Source organism: Armigeres subalbatus, unplaced genomic scaffold (genome assembly GCF_024139115.2).
Source record: "Armigeres subalbatus isolate Guangzhou_Male unplaced genomic scaffold, GZ_Asu_2 Contig797, whole genome shotgun sequence".
Taxonomy (NCBI): domain Eukaryota; kingdom Metazoa; phylum Arthropoda; class Insecta; order Diptera; family Culicidae; genus Armigeres; species Armigeres subalbatus.
The window spans coordinates 1-19,484 of NW_026943586.1; the positions used below are offsets into that span (position 1 = coordinate 1).

Consider the following 19,484-nt stretch of genomic DNA (forward strand, 5'->3'; position numbering starts at 1 on the left):
ACTGACGATTGTGTTAAATCTATTTGACGTGACTTTATGACATTTATGTCAATTTAAACTTGATTATCAAATAAGATCGATTGTCTAAACGAATATGCCGAAGACTTCAGCTGCAATTCGGTGAAGGATCTGCTTTATAATATCGTGTTTAAGCATAACTCAAATTCATTCACGAAAAAATGTTACTAAGGTCCTTTTGACAAAATAAGCGAGCATTCCTCGTTGGTGTCTCTGCTGCAGCCAGTGAAGAAGGATATAAATATTTAGCGCGAGCAGGATAAATTTGGCGCTGGAGCACACAGTGGAATGACTTTAAGCTGCTCGTCAACTGGTTACTAAACAACAGGTTCACCACCATTCAAAATTCAACTGCACAAGTGATTCTGATCCATTTGTTGACCTGTAAGTACCTGATATTAGCTTCTCATTGCACTCCCTCAAATTATCGACTATTTCAGAAACAACAAGTAATTCCACTCACGACATACACATCAGTAGCATGTCTCGATACAAAAGTCTAAAAAACACGTACCAGACGTCTCGGAAGCCTACAAGGTATTATTGAAAGTCTCAATTTGAGACCAATACTGCACAGGAGAAATGGTGTTGTTAAATGATCAGACTACTGCGGCGTTACTGCATGGACCAGAGTGTTGAGATCAACAACGGAATGATGAAAAACCTTGCACTGGTTCTGCGCCACATACTCGAATTGTAACGCGCCTAACAGATCTAATACGACGTGACCGTAAATCGTCCAATAGATATCGACTTGGCAATTCTTATCAACACATGGATTCAGTGCCGAAAACCTACCACAAAAGGTTAGAACAAATTCGATTACTATTTGATGACCACCGGTAAATGGTGGTTGTTCGAAGTCTACAGCTTATTACGCTACTGTTCCTCAAGTGCTCCGAAAGTTCGAATGAAGCGAAAACGCAAACTAGAACCATTACTTCTGACAGACGTTCCAATCGATGTCCACGATGAAGAGGATTTAGACCTCGGTGAACGGTCGATATCTATTTTCTCAGTACGTCGATTTTCAATTTTCCCTGAATCAGAATGACCAATGCACGAACTATTCGCTATTGCAGCGCTACGCCAAGTCTCAAGCCGATTTGAACGCCCTGTGTCGGAAGTACAAAGTGCTGGTCACCGAACAGTAGATAATGCGGGACAAAACTTTGATCGCGACGAATGCATTAAGTGACGGGAAGAAAAAATAGCCGGGAAGGTAAGTCACGGTTTAGTTTAGATTTAGTTTGTTTTGATACAAAAGAATTTGTATCGATTGTGTTCATGATTTTAAAATTTAAGAATCTGCTGAATCTTGCTTCTTGCTGATTTTGGAAGTTCACATACACCACACCAACAAACCATCTTATATACATTTTATCCTTTCCGCAGCGCTGCAGTTCTTCAGCAATCCACTGAGTTCAGCTGCAATCTGAAGGATTCGATGAAGCAGTTGTGCTCCCAATGTGACCCATCCTCGAACCCATCCACGTACGAAGTAATCGCAACCCGAAAATCTACGAGACTCAAGGCCTTCATCCACTGCTCTGCATTCTTCCGCCCAATGCGCCCGTGTTGCTAAATCCTACGTTTCCGTAGTCCGTGTCCGACCCAACTGGTCGCCCCAATTAAATTTCCATTATGTTCGCATTCCTACGAAAAGACATCACTGACAAGCGCTTCTCAACGGACGCTCGTAGTATGATGATTGATGGTGAAGCTGGCTGCCACCTAACCATCACAACTAGGCACAATCATCCGTTTGTATGCTGTTAAACGTCCTGTGAAGTCCTATCGGGATCGCAAACAGGGCGACTGCACTGGTACAACTGCCCATCGAGGGATAATGGATCAGCTGCGGCATACGATAAGGAAACGGAACGAATTTCTCGAACAGCTGAAACTGGACACGATCCGCGCGATTGAACCGGGTGAACATTAACCGCTCGGTTGTTCTGGAGGTGGTTGGGGACAGCGATGGGGTATAGACATCTTTCGATTGCGGAAGATCGGTACGTGGCAGTACTTGACAGGGTTTGCTTCCGATCAACTACCAGATCAAGAAAAAAAATGAAATAAATGCTATTAGTGCTTCCAAAAATACTGTATATGATCATTTTTTTAGTTCAAAATCGGATTCAATTTGGGTTGGATTTGAATAGGTTCTAGATTGGATTTGAATTAAATTTGTATTGGATTTGAATTGGACGTGGCCGGTGCCGTAATTGACTGCACATTGAGAATTGAGAATGATAGCTAAACCCAAGCTCCATTCAATTGGTTCCCTGTACAATTTCGCAAGCTGTAGTCAATCACGGAGTAGCAACTACGAATTATACGGTTATCCTGCTCATGCTCGCTCATGTATCCGACACCTATTGATTGGCGGCGATTTGCGCGTGTTCAGAACTATATGATACAAGATATTTTAGTTACTAGATAAAGATTGTCGATAGGATAGGGAACTAAATGTCAAAGAAGGAAAATCCATACGATTTGACAGCTTGGTACCCAACATGTTCCGGACAGCAGAACAAAGGGAACCGAAGCGACAATCTTTATCTAGTAACTAAAATATCTTTTTATATGATACATGGCAAAAGACTTAATTTATTCATTACCTGTCAATCATTACCTGAGCAATCTGAGTGACTGGTGACGTCAGCTTCAGCAAGCATCTTTTTTAAAAATAGTATACTTCACCACTGCCCGGAGCTAGCGACAATTGTTTTAAAACTATGTGACAATAGTTTTGACAAAAATACGCGTTGTTCATGGGAAGCAGCCACAGGAATAGCACTAAGAAGGCATGGAGTACGTTGACATGTCTTTGAAATCGATTGTACTGACTTGAGTGTTTAATAGAGTATTCAAATTTTGACTTTTTCGCTCCTCAATGCTTAAACCACAGACAAACAGACGTAACACTAGATAAAATACCATCCACCATGACTTCAACGATCAATTTGAATTTGATTGATTACGCAATTCACAACTAGAGGCGCTAGTGTCGTGATCCTTCGGGTTTGACATTTCACTCCAGCGCCTTCTGGTGACGATTTCATACGAAACATCGTTTCGTGTAACATGCTCGCGAGATGGTGGTAGATGAGTTGAGCGATGGATTTTTCAGAAAATTGTTCAAGCTGTAACGTCTGTTTGTCTGTGCTTTAAGGGTGAAAATGGCAAACAGGTTAAGTATAATCTTAGTCCGTTCATGATACTTTTTTCTTGACAAAAGGCCATAAAAACCGCAGCTTTTCCGTTGGGATAGTTTATTCTGTGGTAGTAGTCAGTCATCGTATTCAGGAATTGTGCCTTCCCCCGAGTTTCGACAAAGATTGGTTTCGTCCGACTGATTTGAGCCCAACTTTCTGTCTCTTGACACAGCTCAGTGATGGATACGAAACTCTCCTTATCCGATCCTTGACACAATCTTGACACACACCTGACTACTATCAATGATGTGTGGATTTTCCTCTCAAATCAACAATCAACGGCTTCAGAGGGGGGGGGGGTAGTATCACTGGTCAAAATGATACTCCTAAGGTTTTTTCCACGTTAGTGCCTCTTAACGTTCGCATTAGCTTTGACCGATGGAACCAACTGTTTGGACGCTGTCCATCCATCTGTATGCTTTACATTGCGCTTCCGCCAGAATCTGAAATCCACCGCCACGCACACAAAGTTGTTCATCTCCGTTATGGTAGCAATGTACTGGATAATATTGTTCAGCAGGTTGTAGTGACCAGATGGGGAACCCCTGCTGGTAGTTCCATTACGAGAGATATACTCTAATCATAATTTAGAGATCTGAGCTATTGAGAATCTGTTGCACTATGCGAAGTATGATGTTGAATAAAGTTGTTGTTATTTGCATGTAAACCTAACCAGACGTGTTTGTTTTATCCTCTATAAAATGTCTTGCCATCTTCCTCCAGATACCACCTTTAGCGTGAATTATACATTTTACTTACAAGATGTCACAGTGGCGACGAGGATGGGATAGTGTTTTATTTTAGACTTCGTTTTTCACGACCTCGTGTTACACCATTTGGCGTGAATAATTTTTTTGGTGCTATGTTAGAAGTGAAGTGCTTTTGGTGAATCAGGATGATGATTCGCGTGTTTTTTATGTGCACCGCAATATTTTATTTTTGCGAAGAACGCGGATTTTTCCTTAGTGCCTTGATCCGCTTTTGTGTACAGTGTATTGTACTTTTTCTTCGCACATTTTTATTCGTACCGTTTCTTCAATAAATCGCCATCACACCCATCACAGTTGCGCTGTACAATAATGGTTTACTGCGATTGAAGCAGGGATTGAAGCGTGAATTATTATTCCTTTTTTATGTGTGATGGTGTACTGTTGTTCGATTTGTGTTTTGGCGGTAGAAAATTAGCACAATTTTTAATTGCATTTGTGGAAGCATGAATCTATTTAAATACTATCAGGAACATTGTTTATCACAAATGTGGATTGCTTATCTACAGGCGGCAGCTCAAACAATGTCGGTATAGTAGGTCTGTTTATCATCCGACACTTACTGTAATTTTGGATCATTCAGCGACCCCACATCATGTTTAAATCTTTGGGTGACATTGTTTTTTTATCAGTGAGTGTATAGTGTTACCTGTTGTTTTGAGGCATTGTTTGCTTGTGTTTTATTTCAGTTTGCCGTGGATATAGCATAGTTTTTTTATTCTATTAGAACACAATTGTATCCGGATAATATATAGATCGTATTGAGAACACTTAAGACATTACATATGGTAATAGTACATCATGTAAAACATGTTTTAATCTCAACGCGTATATCAGCATCACATAACAAATACAACATATAGCATTTTAGGCATATATGTATATAGTGTATATTGGAATTCAATAATAACATATAAGCACAGAAGATTAATTCAAAGATAGGTATTTATACGCAAATCGACACTTTATGTTAATTTTAATTTTATTTTTGATGTAGCTGTTCAAAAGCTGTTGGACTTTATTTAACCTTGACTGTATGGAAAGAAACTTGTAAGAAAAAAAAATTGCATTACTGAAAGCGTTTTTCAGTCAGAACAATATGTACAAAAGGACGAAAATATAAGTAAGTTGTCACTAAGAAGTGAATTGGATAAATAAGTATCTTCTTGAGGAAGGAGGTGTTGTAGTGGCCAGATGGGGAACCCCTGCTGGCAGTTCCATTTCGAGAGATATACTCTAATCATAATTTAGAGATCTGAGCTATTGAGAATCTGTTGCACTATGTGAAGTATGATGTTGAATAAAGTTGTTGTTATTTGCATGTAAACCTAACCAGACGTGTTTGTATTATCCTCTATAAAATGTCTTGCCATCTTCCTCCGGATACCACCTTTGGCGTGAATTATACATATTATTTTCAAGATGTAACACAGGTGAGCAACGACATGGTAGGTAATCACCTCCTTTGATCTTAAAAGGAAAACAATGGCTTAGATAAATAAATAACCGAAAATTAAATTTAGTTTGAATACTCACGTTATATTATCGAATATTTCGAAAATACATGTTCCCGTTCTTTCCAATTGCATCTCTTTCAGTAGCGCCAAATCATCGATAGTGAAATTTTTCTTCGCTTCGTTATAGCCACCAAGTGGTCCATCACCTTCATAATCGACGTATTTAATATTATCAATGCACGCTTTGTCCGTCGGTCGAATTTGCATCGACGCCGATTCTTCGCACGTTTTCTTCACATTGTGAGCCTCGTCCGGAATGATAATCGTGTTCGGGAGCTCCAAATTGTTCGCCTTGTGCATCATCGGGTCCAGCAAATAATTATACGGCATGGAGAGTATATCCGCGCTCTCGATTATCTCCTTGGATAGGAAGAAGGGACATGCACGCTCCTTTTTATGACTGTAGCTCGTATTTCTCATCTCCTGCATTATCTGCGTACAAATTTAATATTATCAAACAAATATTTCAAAATTGTCCTATAGTATTCTTGAATTTCGTTTTACAATAAAAAAAACATTTACCTGTGTCAGTTGTGAATACGCTCGCGATGCGTACACCCCATTTCACCACCTCAGAGCCACTTCCTTCATCCAGCTTGTCCAGTATCTGTCGGTAATGTTTGTGCGCATATTGGCCTGTACTTGGGCCTTCTTTTGCAAAACCCTTGAACCGCTTCCTATCATGTACTTCGTCTTCGACGTGTTGATGACTAGTCCGATCCGCTTGGCTTCCCTTTTCAGTCTGATGTATGCTTCCTCCATTTTCTCAAAGTTACGTGCCATAGTATCTATGTCGTCGGCGAAGCCAAAAAGCTGGACGGACTTATTGAAAATTGTACCACTAGTGTTAATCCCTGCTCTTCGTATTACCCCTTCCAAAGCGATGTTGAATAGCAGACACGAAATACCATCACCTTGCCGTAACCCTCTGCGCGTTTCGAAAGGACTCGAGAATACCCCAGAAACTTGAACTACGCACATCACCCGATCCATCGTCGCTTAGATCAACCGTGTCAGTTTATCCGGAAACCCGTGTTCGTGCATTATAGCTACCATATCTGGTCTCAACCGATTGTATCATATGCGGCTTTGAAGTCGATGAATAGATGATGTGTGGGAACGTTGTATTCGCGGCATTTCTGCAGTACTTGGCGAATGGCGAACACCTAGTCCGTGGTGGAGCGTTCGCCCATAAAACCCGCCTGGTACTGCCCCACGAACTCCCTTGCAATTGGTGCTAGTCGACGGCATAAAATTTTGGAGTGTACCTTGTTCAGCAATGTGATTGCGCGGTAGTTGCTACAATCCAGCTTATCACCCTTTTTGTAGCTGGGACCCACGACACCTTCCATCCACTCCTGCGGCAAAACTTCCTCCTCCCAAATCTTGAAATGACCCAGTGCAGTGCCCTTGCCAGTGCGTCACCACCCTTTTTAAATAGCTCTCCTGGCACGGCAAATGCTGGGTAAAGCGTACCATTGGTACTTCGCGTACCTGAAGGAATAAAATAGACCCCATCTCGCGGTCCTTAGCCTCTTACCCAGCAACTCCTATCCCTACCTCCCGCGGTGCTGGCCGGGATACGAGCAACCTTAGGGAAGATCGGGTAACCAACCCCGGTGGGAACTATGGTCGTATGCTGACAGGGAAGGGGGTTTGCTCCTCTCGGAGGTTCAAATCTTATTGAGCGTCTGTTCTCCATGTCAGGATCGGCTCACAACAGCGTCTGTTCTCCATGTTAGGGGCGGCTGATCATCGTCCGAGTGCCAGCGAGGGACTCTAAGTGAAACTGTGCACCATGGTCCACCGGAAATAAGGAGGACTGGTCCTCCGGCAATTTAGGGGGTTTGGTGTCAGGCCCTGCAAGCCAGCCTTTAAAAAATCATAAGCAACGAACAATCAACAAGAGAGTACGGACCGGAACCATCGGCGAAGACCACTGCGACGAAAAGGGACTAGCGATTGGAAACTCGGTTCGTGGAACTGCAAATCTCTCAACTTCATCGGGAGCACACGCATACTCGCCGATGTGCTCAAGGACCGTGGATTCGGCATCGTAGCGCTGCAGGAGGTTTGTTGGAAGGGATCAATGGTGCGAACGTTTAGAGGTAATCATACCATCTACCAGAGCTGCGGCAACACACACGAGCTGGGAACAGCTTTCATAGTGATGGGCGACATGCAAAGGCGCGTGATCGGGTGGTGGCCGATCAACGAGAGAATGTGCAGGTTGAGGATCAAAGGCCGGTTCTTCAACTTCAGCATAATCAACGTCCATAGCCCACACTCCGGAAGCACTGATGATGATAAGGACGCATTCTACGCGCAGCTGGAACGTGAGTACGACAGCTGCCCAAGCCACGACGTCAAAATCATCATAGGAGATTTGAACGCTCAGGTTGGCCAAGAGGAGGAGTTTAGACCGACTATTGGAAAGTTCAGCGCTCACCGGCTGACGAACGAAAACGGCCTACGACTAATTGATTTCGCCGCCTCCAAGAATATGGCCATTCGCAGCACCTATTTCCAACACGGCCTCCCGTATCGGTACACCTGGAGATCGCCACTGCAGACAGAATCACAAATCGACCACGTTCTGATTGATGGACGGCACTTCTCCGACATTATCGACGTCAGGACATATCGTGGCGCTAACATCGACTCTGACCACTATCTGGTGATGGTTAAACTGCGCCCAAAACTATCTGTCATCAACAATGTTCGGTACCGACGACCGCCGCGGTACGACCTAGAGCGACTGAAGCAACCTGATGTCGCCACTGCATACGCGCAGCATCTCGAGGCAGCGTTGCCGGAAGAGGGTGAGCTCGATGGGGCCCCTCTTGAGGACTGCTGGAATACAGTCAAAGCAGCCATTAACGACGCAGCGGAGAACAACGTCGGGTATATGGGTCGAAGTCGACGGAACGATTGGTTCGACGAAGAGTGCAGACAGATTCTGGAGGAGAAGGACGCAGCGCGGGCGGTCGCGCTGCAGCAAGGTACCCGGCAGAACGTGGAACGTTATAGACGGAAGCGGAGACAGCAGACCCGCCTTTTCAGGAGAAGAAACGCCGTCTGGAAGAAGCGGAGTGCGAGGAGATGGAACAGCTGTGCCGTTCTCAAGATACACGCAAGTTCTATCAGAAGTTCAACGCATCCCGCAAAGGCTTCGTGCCGCGAGCCGAAATGTGACGGGATAAGGATGGGAGCATCTTGACGGACGAACGTGTGGTGATCGAAAGGTGGAAGCAGCACTACGAGGAACATCTGAATGGCGCTGAGAGTACAGGCACTGAAAGTCAAGGCAGCGGAGGAGATGACTACGTCAGTTCAGCGGACGATGGAAGCCAACCAGCCCCCACCTTGAGGGAAATTAAGGATGCCATTCAACAGCTAAAGACCAATAAAGCAGCTGGTAAGGATGGTATTGGAGCTGAGCTCATCAAGATGGGCCCGGAAAAGCTGGCCACTTGCCTGCACAAACTGATAGTCAGAATCTGGGAAACCGAACAGCTACCGGAGGAGTGGAAGGAAGGGGTTATATGCCCCATCTACAAGAAAGGCGACAAACTGGAGTGTGAGAACTTTCGAGCGATCACCATCCTTAATGCCGCCTACAAAGTGATATCCCAGATCATCTTCCGTCGTCTGTCACCATTAGTGAACGAGTTCGTGGGAAGTTATCAAGCCGGCTTCGTTGACGGCCGCTCGACAACGGACCAGATCTTTACTGTACGGCAAATCCTTCAAAAATGCCGTGAATACCAGGTCCCAACGCACCATCTGTTCGTTGATTTCAAGGCGGCATACGACAGTATAGACCGCGTAGAGCTATGGAAAATTATGGACGAGAACAGCTTCCCTGGAAAGCTTACCAGACTGATCAAAGCAACGGTGGATGGTGTGCAAAACTGTGTGAAGATCTCGGGCGAACACTCCAGTTCGTTCGAATCGCGCCGGGGACTAAGACAAGGTGATGGACTTTCGTGCCTTTTGTTCAACATTGCGCTAGAAGGTGTCATGCGGAGAGCCGGGTGTAACAGCCGGGGTACGATTTTCAACAGATCCAGTCAATTTATTTGCTTCGCGGATGACATGGACATTGTCGGCCGAACATTTGCAAAGGTGGCAGAACTGTACACCCGCCTGAAACGTGAAGCAACAAAAGTTGGACTGGTGGTGAATGCGTCAAAGACAAAGTACATGCTTGTGGGCGGAACCGAGCGCGACAGGGCCCGCCTGGGAAGCAGTGTTACGATAGACGGGGATACCTTCGAGGTGGTCGAGGAATTCGTCTACCTCGGATCCTTGCTAACGGCTGACAACAACGTTAGTCGTGAAATACGAAGGCGCATCATCTGTGGAAGTCGGGCCTACTACGGGCTCCAGAAGAAACTGCGGTCAAAAAGATTCGCCACCGCACCAAATGTGTCATGTACAAGACGTTAATAAGACCGGTAGTCCTCTACGAACATGAAACATGGACAATGCTCGAGGAGGACTTGCAAGCACTCGGAGTATTCGAGAGACGGGTGCTTAGGACCATCTTTGGCGGTGTACAAGAAGACGGTGTGTGGCGGCGAAGAATGAACCATGAGCTCGCCCACCTCTACGGCGAACCCAGTATCCAGAAGGTAGCTAAAGCCGGAAGGGTACGATGGGCAGGGCATGTTGCAAGAATGCCGGACAACAACCCTGCAAAGATGGTGTTCGCTTCCGATCCGGCAGGTACGAGACGACGTGGAGCGCAGCGAGCGAGATGGGCAGACCAGGTGCAGAACGACTTGGCGAGCGTGGGGCGTATTCGAGGATGGAGAGATGCGGCCTCGAACCGTGTATTGTGGCGTCAAATTGTTGATTCAGTGTTATCTGTATAGATGTAGACTAAATAAATGAATGAAATAGCTCTCCTGGTAGTTGGTCAACCCCAGGGGCTTTGTTGTTCTTCAGCCGGCCAATCTCCTCCTGGATTTCCTGGAGATCCGGAGCCGGTAAAATTATATCCCGTGCGCTCTCCCAGGTCCATTGCCATCTTCGTCTGCCACATCGCCATTCAGGTGTTCTTCGTAGTGCTGCCGCCACTTTTGGATCACCTCACGCTCGTTCGTAAAAGGTTCCCGTTTATGTCCTTACACATATCAGGCTGTGGCACGTGGCCCTTACGTGAACGGTTCAACTTCTCATAGAACATGTTATTAGCGCGGTACAGATGCTCCGTCTCTTCACGGTCTTGATCTTCCTGCTGGCGCTTTTTCCTCCGGAAAATCGAGTTTTGTCTGTTCCGCGCCCGTTTATATCGTGCCTCGTTCGCCCTCGTGCGGTGTTGCAGCAATCTCGCCCATGCTGCATTCTTCTCTTCTACTAACTGCTCACATTCACCGTCATACCAGTCGTTTCTCTGATCCGGGGGCACCGTGCCAAGTGCAGCGGTTGCGGTGCTACCAATGGCGGATCGAATATCTCTCCAGCCATCTTCAAGAGATGCTGCGCCTAGCTGCTCTTCTGTTGGGAATGCCGCTTCCTGCTGCTGCGCGTATTCTTGGGCTAGTCTACCGTCTTGTAGCCGCCCAATATTAAGCCGCGGCGTCCGACTTCGACGCGTGTTGTACACCGTCGAGAGTCTTGAGCGCAGGCATGCTGCAACGCAGGTCGGAGAAGAATTTACCGTCGATTAGGTTTTCCGTTTCTTGGTTAGGTGATCTCCATGTGGCCTTGTGGATATTTTTGCGGGGAAAGAAGGTGCCTCGGACTACCATTCCGCGGGAGGGTGCAAAGTTTATGCATCGTTGACCGTTGTCATTCGATACGGTGTGCAGACTATCCGGTCCGATGACCGGTCTATACATTTCCTCCCTTCCGACTTGTGCGTTCATGTCACCGATGACGATTTTGACGTCCCGCAGTGAGCATCCATCGAAAGTCTGCTCCAGCTGTGCGTAGAACGCTTCTTTCTCGTCGTCGGGTCTCCCTTCGTGTGGGCAGTGGACGTTGATGATGCTATAGTTGAAGCAACGGCCTTTAATCCACAGCTTACACATCCTTGCGTTGGTTGGCTGCCACCCAATCACAAGATGGCGCATCTTACCCAGCACTATGAAGCCGGTTCCCAGCTCGTTGGTGGTGCCACAGCTTTGGTAGAAGGTAGCCGCTCGATGCCCGCTTTTCCACACTTTCTGTCCTGTCCAGCAAATCTCCTGCAGCGCCACGACGTCGAAGTTGCGGGGATGTAATTCATCGTAGATCATCCTGTCGCAACCTGCGAAGCCTAGCGACTTGCAGTTCCATGTTCCAAGCTTCCAATCGTGATCCTTTATTCGTCGCCTAGGTCTTTGCCGATTATATCGAGTCGCATTATCTCTTATATTGTTCGCAATTATTGGTTTTCCAGGCGGCTTATTGGGCCTGCGCAAACCTCCTGTCTCGTCGGAGGGCCGTCGTGTCAGGGCTGTTTAGCGTCCCACCTAACACCAGGACTTGGGCTTGTGCGCTTTGAGCGGCACACGGTCGCTTTGTTGAGGCCTACTTGCGGATACATGCAGCTTTTATAGCTCGGGATAGTGTTCAGATAGTGTGTTCTCTGCGTCGCGTAATAAATGAAATAGCTTGATGGACATAACATCAGAATTTTCCAAAGACGAGTTCATCTATCGCTTCAAGGCTTGTAGAGCTTTGCCATGCGGCATGATAACATGGAATCTGATTGTTCTCTGCAGCAACATTATTTATTGGCAAGAATTATCATGTGGACTAAATCGGTCTTTACTATTTTGGTACAGATTTATCATAACAAAGTTCATTTTTCGTCATTGCAAAAAAAAGTGTGTGCAACTCGTTGCAAAACTCGATTTTTCAGCATTCGTAGTATTTATCCAACTCGGCAAGCCTCGTTGGATAAATTATCATGTGCTGAAAAAATCATCTTTTTGCAACTAGTTGCACAAACTACTATTTTCTGTTTCGATCGCAGTAATGCGGTGTTGTAATTTATCCGTAATGAATCTAACATAGATGATAATATTCTTGTATTTGGCAACTGAAATTTGAACTTGTTAATTGTTAGCATATTAGAGCCTAATATCTTGCTCTGTGTAGGTATGACCAGGGATTGAACTTATCATTTCATTATCATTTAGTATTCAGCCAATAACTCATTCCAGAGACGGAATTCCGAAAAGTGTTGTATGGCGGACTTCTAGTGCTGATTCCCCTCTACAACTTTGTGTAAGGGTACATTGCTCTATGTCTAATATTAACAGCGTGAAACGCTAGGATCACTCAATATACTAATTGATAATAAGTGTTATCATCATTTAATATATCAAATGATACTAGCGTTTCCCGCGGTGAATATTAGACATAGAGCAATGTATTCTTAGAGTTGTAGAGGGGAATCAGAACTAGAAGTCCGCCATACAACACTTTTCGGAATTCCGTCTCTGGAATGAGTTATTGGCTGAATACTAAATGATAATGAAATGATAAGTTCAATCCCTGGGTATGACCATATTGCCCCATAGAGAGTGGTTTTTGAAAAAAAAACATGTTTTATGATAAATTCAGATTTGTATCAGTACAAACATGTGTGCACAATATTCAATTATAATAAATCTTTTTATTTTTTTTCTATTGTCTTTACCGACTTTTGAGTCGAGTTAAATACGAGACACTGAAGACGACATTACTGTTGAGGTCGAAATACGTATCTGTCAAGCTACAATCAAGTGGTGGAATTAAATGGGATGGTTCAAACTCGTCTTATGACAAGCAAACTGTTATGTTGTTTCGCCTTCTTTACATAGTCGCATTTGCAAATATGTTTTGCTTTAAAATATTTATTTTTTGTTGGGATTTGAATTTATACAAGTCTGGTGTAAACTCAATGATTATTCGCTTTACATAACAATTAAATGAATGTTGAGGCTTTACAAAGCTAAAGAACACATTATTGAACTACTTGTAACGTAACATTAGTAAAATTAAACCTGCGAATTGGTATTGGCCGCGAAATAGTACTAACCGCAGAATGGTATACCGCTAAATAATATAAACCGCGAAATGTTAAACCGCGATATGATACTGAACGCGAAGCGGTAGGCCGTGAACTAGCACACCGCGAAATGGTTAATTGCGGAATGTTTTACCGCGAAATGTCGTACAATCGAAGATAGTTAATTTTCTAAAAATAATTGTGTTTTCGTATACTAGTATTCCATTACTAGGGAATCTACTTAAGATCGAGCGTGAGGTAATCCGGCAGGTGGCGGCATCATTACGAAAAGCACCTGAACGGCGATGTGGCAAAACCGTTAGCGGTATGGTGACGAGCCTAGGGACACGTAGGACATACGTTTTCCGGAATCTCCAGGAGATTGTCCGGATGAAAACAACAAATCCCCTGAGGTTGACCAACTACCAGGAATGCTATTAAAACAGGTGAGCCACTGGGTATTTACCAAGGTTTGGGAAGATGAGGTTCTACCGCAGAAGTGGATGGAAGGTATCGTATATCCCATCTACAAACAGGGCGATATGCTGAATTGCAGCAACTACCCAAGCAACCAGAAGTTCAGATTTTACTTAAATTTACTCTTAACCGAACTAATTGGTTCACTATGGTTCACATCAAGTTCCAAGCATCCTTAACGGAACTTTAAAGTTCACTTAAAGTTCCGTTACATACAAAAAATTACTTAAAATGAGAGCTGATTAAGCCAAAATAGCCCTTCTTATCCGAACTTCTGGTTGCTTGGGTACCGCGCAATCACATTGCTAAACGTCGCCTACAAGGTACTCTCCCAATGTATTGCAGAAATGCCGCGAAAACAACGTGCCCACACTTCATCTATTCCTCGAAATTAAAAAAAAAAAGAGAAAAAACATCCATTCCTTAACTTCAAAGCCGCATATGATACAAATCGATCGAAACCGGCTATGGCAGTGTATTAAGGAAATCCAGTAGATTGGACGGCTGAAAAACAACAACACTTCGATGTATCGGGTGATGTGCGTAGTTCGAGTTTCAGGAATATTCTCGAGTCCCTGAATTGCGCAGAGAGTTTCGACAAGGTGGTGGTCTTTCGTGCCTGTGGGACGATTTTTACGATGTCCGCTTAGCAGCGTGTTTCGGTAACCTGGAACCCGGGCTAGAGCACTCTTGTAGATTCTGGATATTTACAGCGAATACCGTACGACGCGAAGGCCTACGCAAACATACCTGGTAGTATCGGCAGAAGCGGAGGTAAAGTTTCTTGGCGCGCAGTGAAGCCGTAATGAATATCTTGATTGTGTCCTTTCAAGTTATCCGTTTAAGTAGTTTAACTTCCGGTTGTAAATCTGATGCAGGCTTTGGAAGACCAGTGCCAGTTCGTTAGCAAAGCACCAATGCAATTTTTTAGGGACGACTCGTCTCGTCAGCCGATGTACATTCGATGGGAAAACGCAGCGATGAAAGTCAAGATCTGACTGTTTTTCTTGTTTCCTATATCCAGTGAAAGCTTTCTCCTCGGCTTTCCCACGTGATGTTTCATTTCTCCTCAGTCTCAATTCTCCGACAAGTAAACGAATTTATTCATTTTTGGTTCAAAATTGCACTAAATCACAATTCACAACTGGATAAGAAGGGTTTTTTCTCGGCTTTCCTGGCAGGTGACTGGTGAGGTGCAAAAAAAAACAAAAACACAAAGCTGCACGGAGAAAAAAACATGGAGAAATACGTCAAAACTGACAACTTGCTTAGTGTCTTTTCAAGTGTATACCTAGAACTCTACACACCGATGGAGACTTCAAGCGCAACACGGAAAAATTCCGAGTGTCTGGTCCCGGTTATTAGTTCCTGACGTGAGTGTCCCGAAGAACCGATTAAAAATTCATGCAACCCACGAAGAGCTGACGAGACCAGCACCGCCAGAGGCGCTAGTGTATTTTACTCAAATTAGGATAAATTTATTTGAAAGTGTTTTGTTCTGTGTAGACTTATTTTTTGTTGTGAGTTTTGTTTATGTTTACGTTCCAGTTGTTCATCATTGTTTTTCTGTGCTCCCGGCCGATCAAAAATTTTCTAAATTTTTCAATTTTTTTTTTTCAAAATTAAAATCCTTCAGCCTTCCGCCAGTTCGGGCGCATTTATCGTGCATATTGTGACCGAGTCTTATAAATAGACGAAATGGATAAAAAAAAAACAAATCCGTTAGCGGTAGCCCTAGCATGGAGGAGGACTGTTCCATTTTGTCAGCGGTGAACGAAGCAGCGGCAATTCTCGTCGGAATCATTGAAATTTTTCCAGGAGTTCCTAAAGGATTCTCATCGAAATCCCTAAAGAAACGGAGGAAAGACTGAAGAAGCCGACGGTGCAGGTGTTTGTCTCGATTTTGAGTGAATTTCACGGTGACTGGAAGAAGTTTCATGATGATGTTTTTGAGGAAGATATGTTTTGGTGAGATATGTTGAAGAAAATGCTTTGAACACTTCGTCCTCATCGGTCTTTACTTAGCTCTCAATGGTACAGGAAAATTGATTGGTTTTAGAATGGCGCAAAGCAAATCTTTTCGGAAATATCCTGATTGGGTGAACTGGTTCGAGTTGGTGATCGTCCGGAAATTACTCTTCTTTCAAAAGTTCGCCGCAAGTGATTTCTCCAACGCTACTAATTGTTTTGTTTCCAATAATTTGTTTGCTTGATATGACCGCTCGTGTCGTTAAAATATCTTTTCTCAATACACATCCACAATCCGTCTTAAATATACTTTATATTTTCCGCAGTGTTGCAGTTCTCCAGCAATCCACTCTGGATGGGTTCGTTCAGAAGGAGATGTGGATGATAGTGGACAGCGACGGCTCGGATTTCATATCGGGCTCAAAGTTTTTCGCGCATTAACTGATTGGAAGTTGAACTGCAGTCTACGTTTAGACGAAGAGGAGATATACAATGTTGAAGTCGATCGCATTTGGATATGTTGCTGAAATGGACTAGTGCACATACGATGCAGTGTGCCAGCCAATAGGTTGGCATGACTGATAAAGCACACCGTATTCTACGTGAGAAATGTTGTGCTACGAAAGCGCACGAAATTGTTTGGAGTTGAATTGGTCCGTGCCGCACAGTACATTTTTCGATTACGGAAGACCGGTATGTGGCAGTTCCTGACGGGGTTCGATTAACTACATATGAATATACGCTGTGGAAACTTTGCCTGCAGTTCGACTAACTCAACATGAAGTTGATCAGCAATTAATAATTTGCGTTGGTGATCATCAGAAGGAGAAATTCAGAAATGATTGAGTAAGGATAGCACCGAAGGATTTGTACTATTTGCTAAAGGTGTTTTCTAACATAGCTCGCTAGGGAGATTTACGGCATCGAGTTCATACTGACGATTGTGTTAAATCTATTTGACGTGACTTTATGACATTTATGTCAATTTAAACTTGATTATCAAATAAGATCGATTGTCTAAACGAATATGCCGAAGACTTCAGCTGCAATTCGGTGAAGGATCTGCTTTATAATATCGTGTTTAAGCATAACTCAAATTCATTCACGAAAAAATGTTACTAAGGTCCTTTTGACAAAATAAGCGAGCATTCCTCGTTGGTGTCTCTGCTGCAGCCAGTGAAGAAGGATATAAATATTTAGCGCGAGCAGGATAAATTTGGCGCTGGAGCACACAGTGGAATGACTTTAAGCTGCTCGTCAACTGGTTACTAAACAACAGGTTCACCACCATTCAAAATTCAACTGCACAAGTGATTCTGATCCATTTGTTGACCTGTAAGTACCTGATATTAGCTTCTCATTGCACTCCCTCAAATTATCGACTATTTCAGAAACAACAAGTAATTCCACTCACGACATACACATCAGTAGCATGTCTCGATACAAAAGTCTAAAAAACACGTACCAGACGTCTCGGAAGCCTACAAGGTATTATTGAAAGTCTCAATTTGAGACCAATACTGCACAGGAGAAATGGTGTTGTTAAATGATCAGACTACTGCGGCGTTACTGCATGGATCAGAGTGTTAAGATCAACAACGGAATGATGAAAAACCTTGCACTGGTTCTGCGCCACATACTCGAATTGTAACGCGCATAACAGATCTAATACGACGTGACCGTAAATCGTCCAATAGATATCGACTTGGCAATTCTCATCAACACATGGATTCAGTGCCGAAAACCTACCACAAAAGGTTGGAACAAATTCGATTACTGTTTAATGACCACCGGTAAATGGTGGTTGTTCGAAGTCTACAGCTTATTACGCTACTGTTCCTCGAGTGCTCCGAAAGTTCGAATGAAGCGAAAACGCAAACTAGAACCATTACTTCTGACAGACGTTCCAATCGATGTCCACGATGAAGAGGATTTAGACCTCGGTGAACGGTCGATATCTATTTTCTCAGTACGTCGATTTTCAATTTTCCCTGAACCAGAATGACCAATGCACGAACTATCCGCTATTGCAGCGCTACGCCAAGTCTCAAGCCGATTTGAACGCCCTGTGTCGGAAGTACAAAGTGCTGGTCACCGAACAGTAGATAATGCGGGACAAAACTTTGATCGCGACGAATGCATTAAGTGACGGGAAGAAAAAATAGCCGGGAAGGTAAGTCACGGTTTAGTTTAGATTTAGTTTGTTTTTGATACAAAAGAATTTGTATCGATTGTGTTCATGATTTTAAAATTTAAGAATCTGCTGAATCTTGCTTCTTGCTGATTTTGGAAGTTCACATACACCACACCAACAAACCATCTTATATACATTTTATCCTTTCCGCAGCGCTGCAGTTCTCCAGCAATCCACTGAGTTCAGCTGCAATCTGAAGGATTCGATGAAGCAGTTGTGCTCCCAATGTGACCCATCCTCGGACCCATCCACGTACGAAGTAATCGCAACCCGAAAAATCTACGAGACTCAAGGCCTTCATCCACTGCTCTGCATTCTTCCGCCCAATGCGCCCGTGTTGCTAAATCCTACGTTTCCGTAGTCCGTGTCCGACCCAACTGGTCGCCCCAATTAAATTTCCATTATGTTCGCATTCCTACGAAAAGACATCACTGACAAGCGCTTCTCAACGGACGCTCGTAGTATGATGATTGATGGTGAAGCTGGCTGCCACCTAACCATCACAACTAGGCACAATCATCCGTTTGTATGCTGTTAAACGTCCTGTGAAGTCCTATCGGGATCGCAAACAGGGCGACTGCACTGGTACAACTGCCCATCGAGGATAATGGATCTGCTGCCGATAAGAAACGAAACGAATTTCTCGAACAGCTGAAACTGGACACGATCCGCGCGATTGAACCGGGTGAACATTAACCGCTCGGTTGTTCTGGAGGTGGTTGGGGACAGCGATGGGGTATAGACATCTTTCGATTGCGGAAGATCGGTACGTGGCAGTACTTGACAGGGTTTGCTTCCGATCAACTACCAGATCAAGAAAAAATGAAATAAATGCTATTAGTGCTTCCAAAAAATACTGTATATGATCATTTTTTTAGTTCAAAATCGGATTCAATTTGGGTTGGATTTGAATAGGTTCTAGATTGGATTTGAATTAAATTTGTATTGGATTTGAATTGGACGTGGCCGGTGCCGTAATTGACTGCACATTGAGAATTGAGAATGATAGCTAAACCCAAGCTCCATTCAATTGGTTCCCTGTACAATTTCGCAAGTTGAAGTCAATCACGGAGTAGCAACTACGAATTATACGGTTATCCTGCTCATGCTCGCTCATGTATCCGACACCTATTGATTGGCGGCGATTTGAGCGTGTTCAGAACTATATGATAAAAGATATTTTAGTTACTAGATAAAGATTGTCGATAGGATAGGGGAACTAAATGTCAAAGAAGGAAAATCCATACGATTTGACAGCTTGGTACCCAACATGTTCCGGACAGCAGAACAAAGGGAACCGAAGCGACAATCTTTATCTAGTAACTAAAATAT

At 43.9% G+C, this 19,484-nt stretch overlaps 1 protein-coding gene and 2 long non-coding RNA genes across 4 annotated transcripts; 2 read left to right on the plus strand and 1 right to left on the minus strand.

The window, feature by feature from the left end:
* The first annotated feature begins 9 nt into the window (after positions 1–9).
* On the plus strand, positions 10–1,527 carry LOC134204652 (uncharacterized). 2 transcript variants are annotated; one of them, XR_009977924.1, is made up of 4 exons: positions 10–402; positions 459–1,036; positions 1,101–1,240; positions 1,414–1,527. It is a non-coding gene; the product is annotated as an uncharacterized LOC134204652 (long non-coding RNA). The 2 variants fall into 2 exon arrangements; XR_009977923.1 differs by having other exon boundaries at positions 459–1,240.
* Positions 1,528–1,765: 238 nt separating this feature from the next.
* Positions 1,766–6,464, minus strand: LOC134204653 (regulator of telomere elongation helicase 1 homolog). Its single transcript, XM_062679434.1, has 4 exons — positions 6,046–6,464; positions 5,543–5,955; positions 5,377–5,476; positions 1,766–2,071 (listed from the first exon to the last, which is right to left on the minus strand). Exons 2-4 carry the CDS (start codon positions 5,950–5,952, stop codon positions 1,766–1,768), a joined length of 816 nt encoding a protein of 271 aa, XP_062535418.1. The 5' UTR covers positions 5,953–5,955; positions 6,046–6,464.
* A 10,038-nt stretch (positions 6,465–16,502) lies between these two features.
* Positions 16,503–18,743, plus strand: LOC134204651 (uncharacterized). The gene is made up of 3 exons (XR_009977922.1): positions 16,503–17,293; positions 17,350–18,131; positions 18,306–18,743. It is a non-coding gene; the product is annotated as an uncharacterized LOC134204651 (long non-coding RNA).
* Positions 18,744–19,484: the final 741 nt, after the last annotated feature.

Coding starts and splice junctions, on each gene's coding strand:
- LOC134204653 (XM_062679434.1), bottom strand. CDS start 5,952: ATGCAGGAGATGAGAAATACGAGCTACAGTCATAAAAAGGAGCGTGCA. Junction 5,477..5,542: donor GAAATATTCGATAATATAAC/GTGAGTATTCAA, acceptor TTTCCTTTTAAG/ATCAAAGGAGGTGATTACCT. Junction 2,072..5,376: donor GTGGTATCCGGAGGAAGATG/GCAAGACATTTT, acceptor TTGATCTGGTAG/TTGATCGGAAGCAAACCCTG.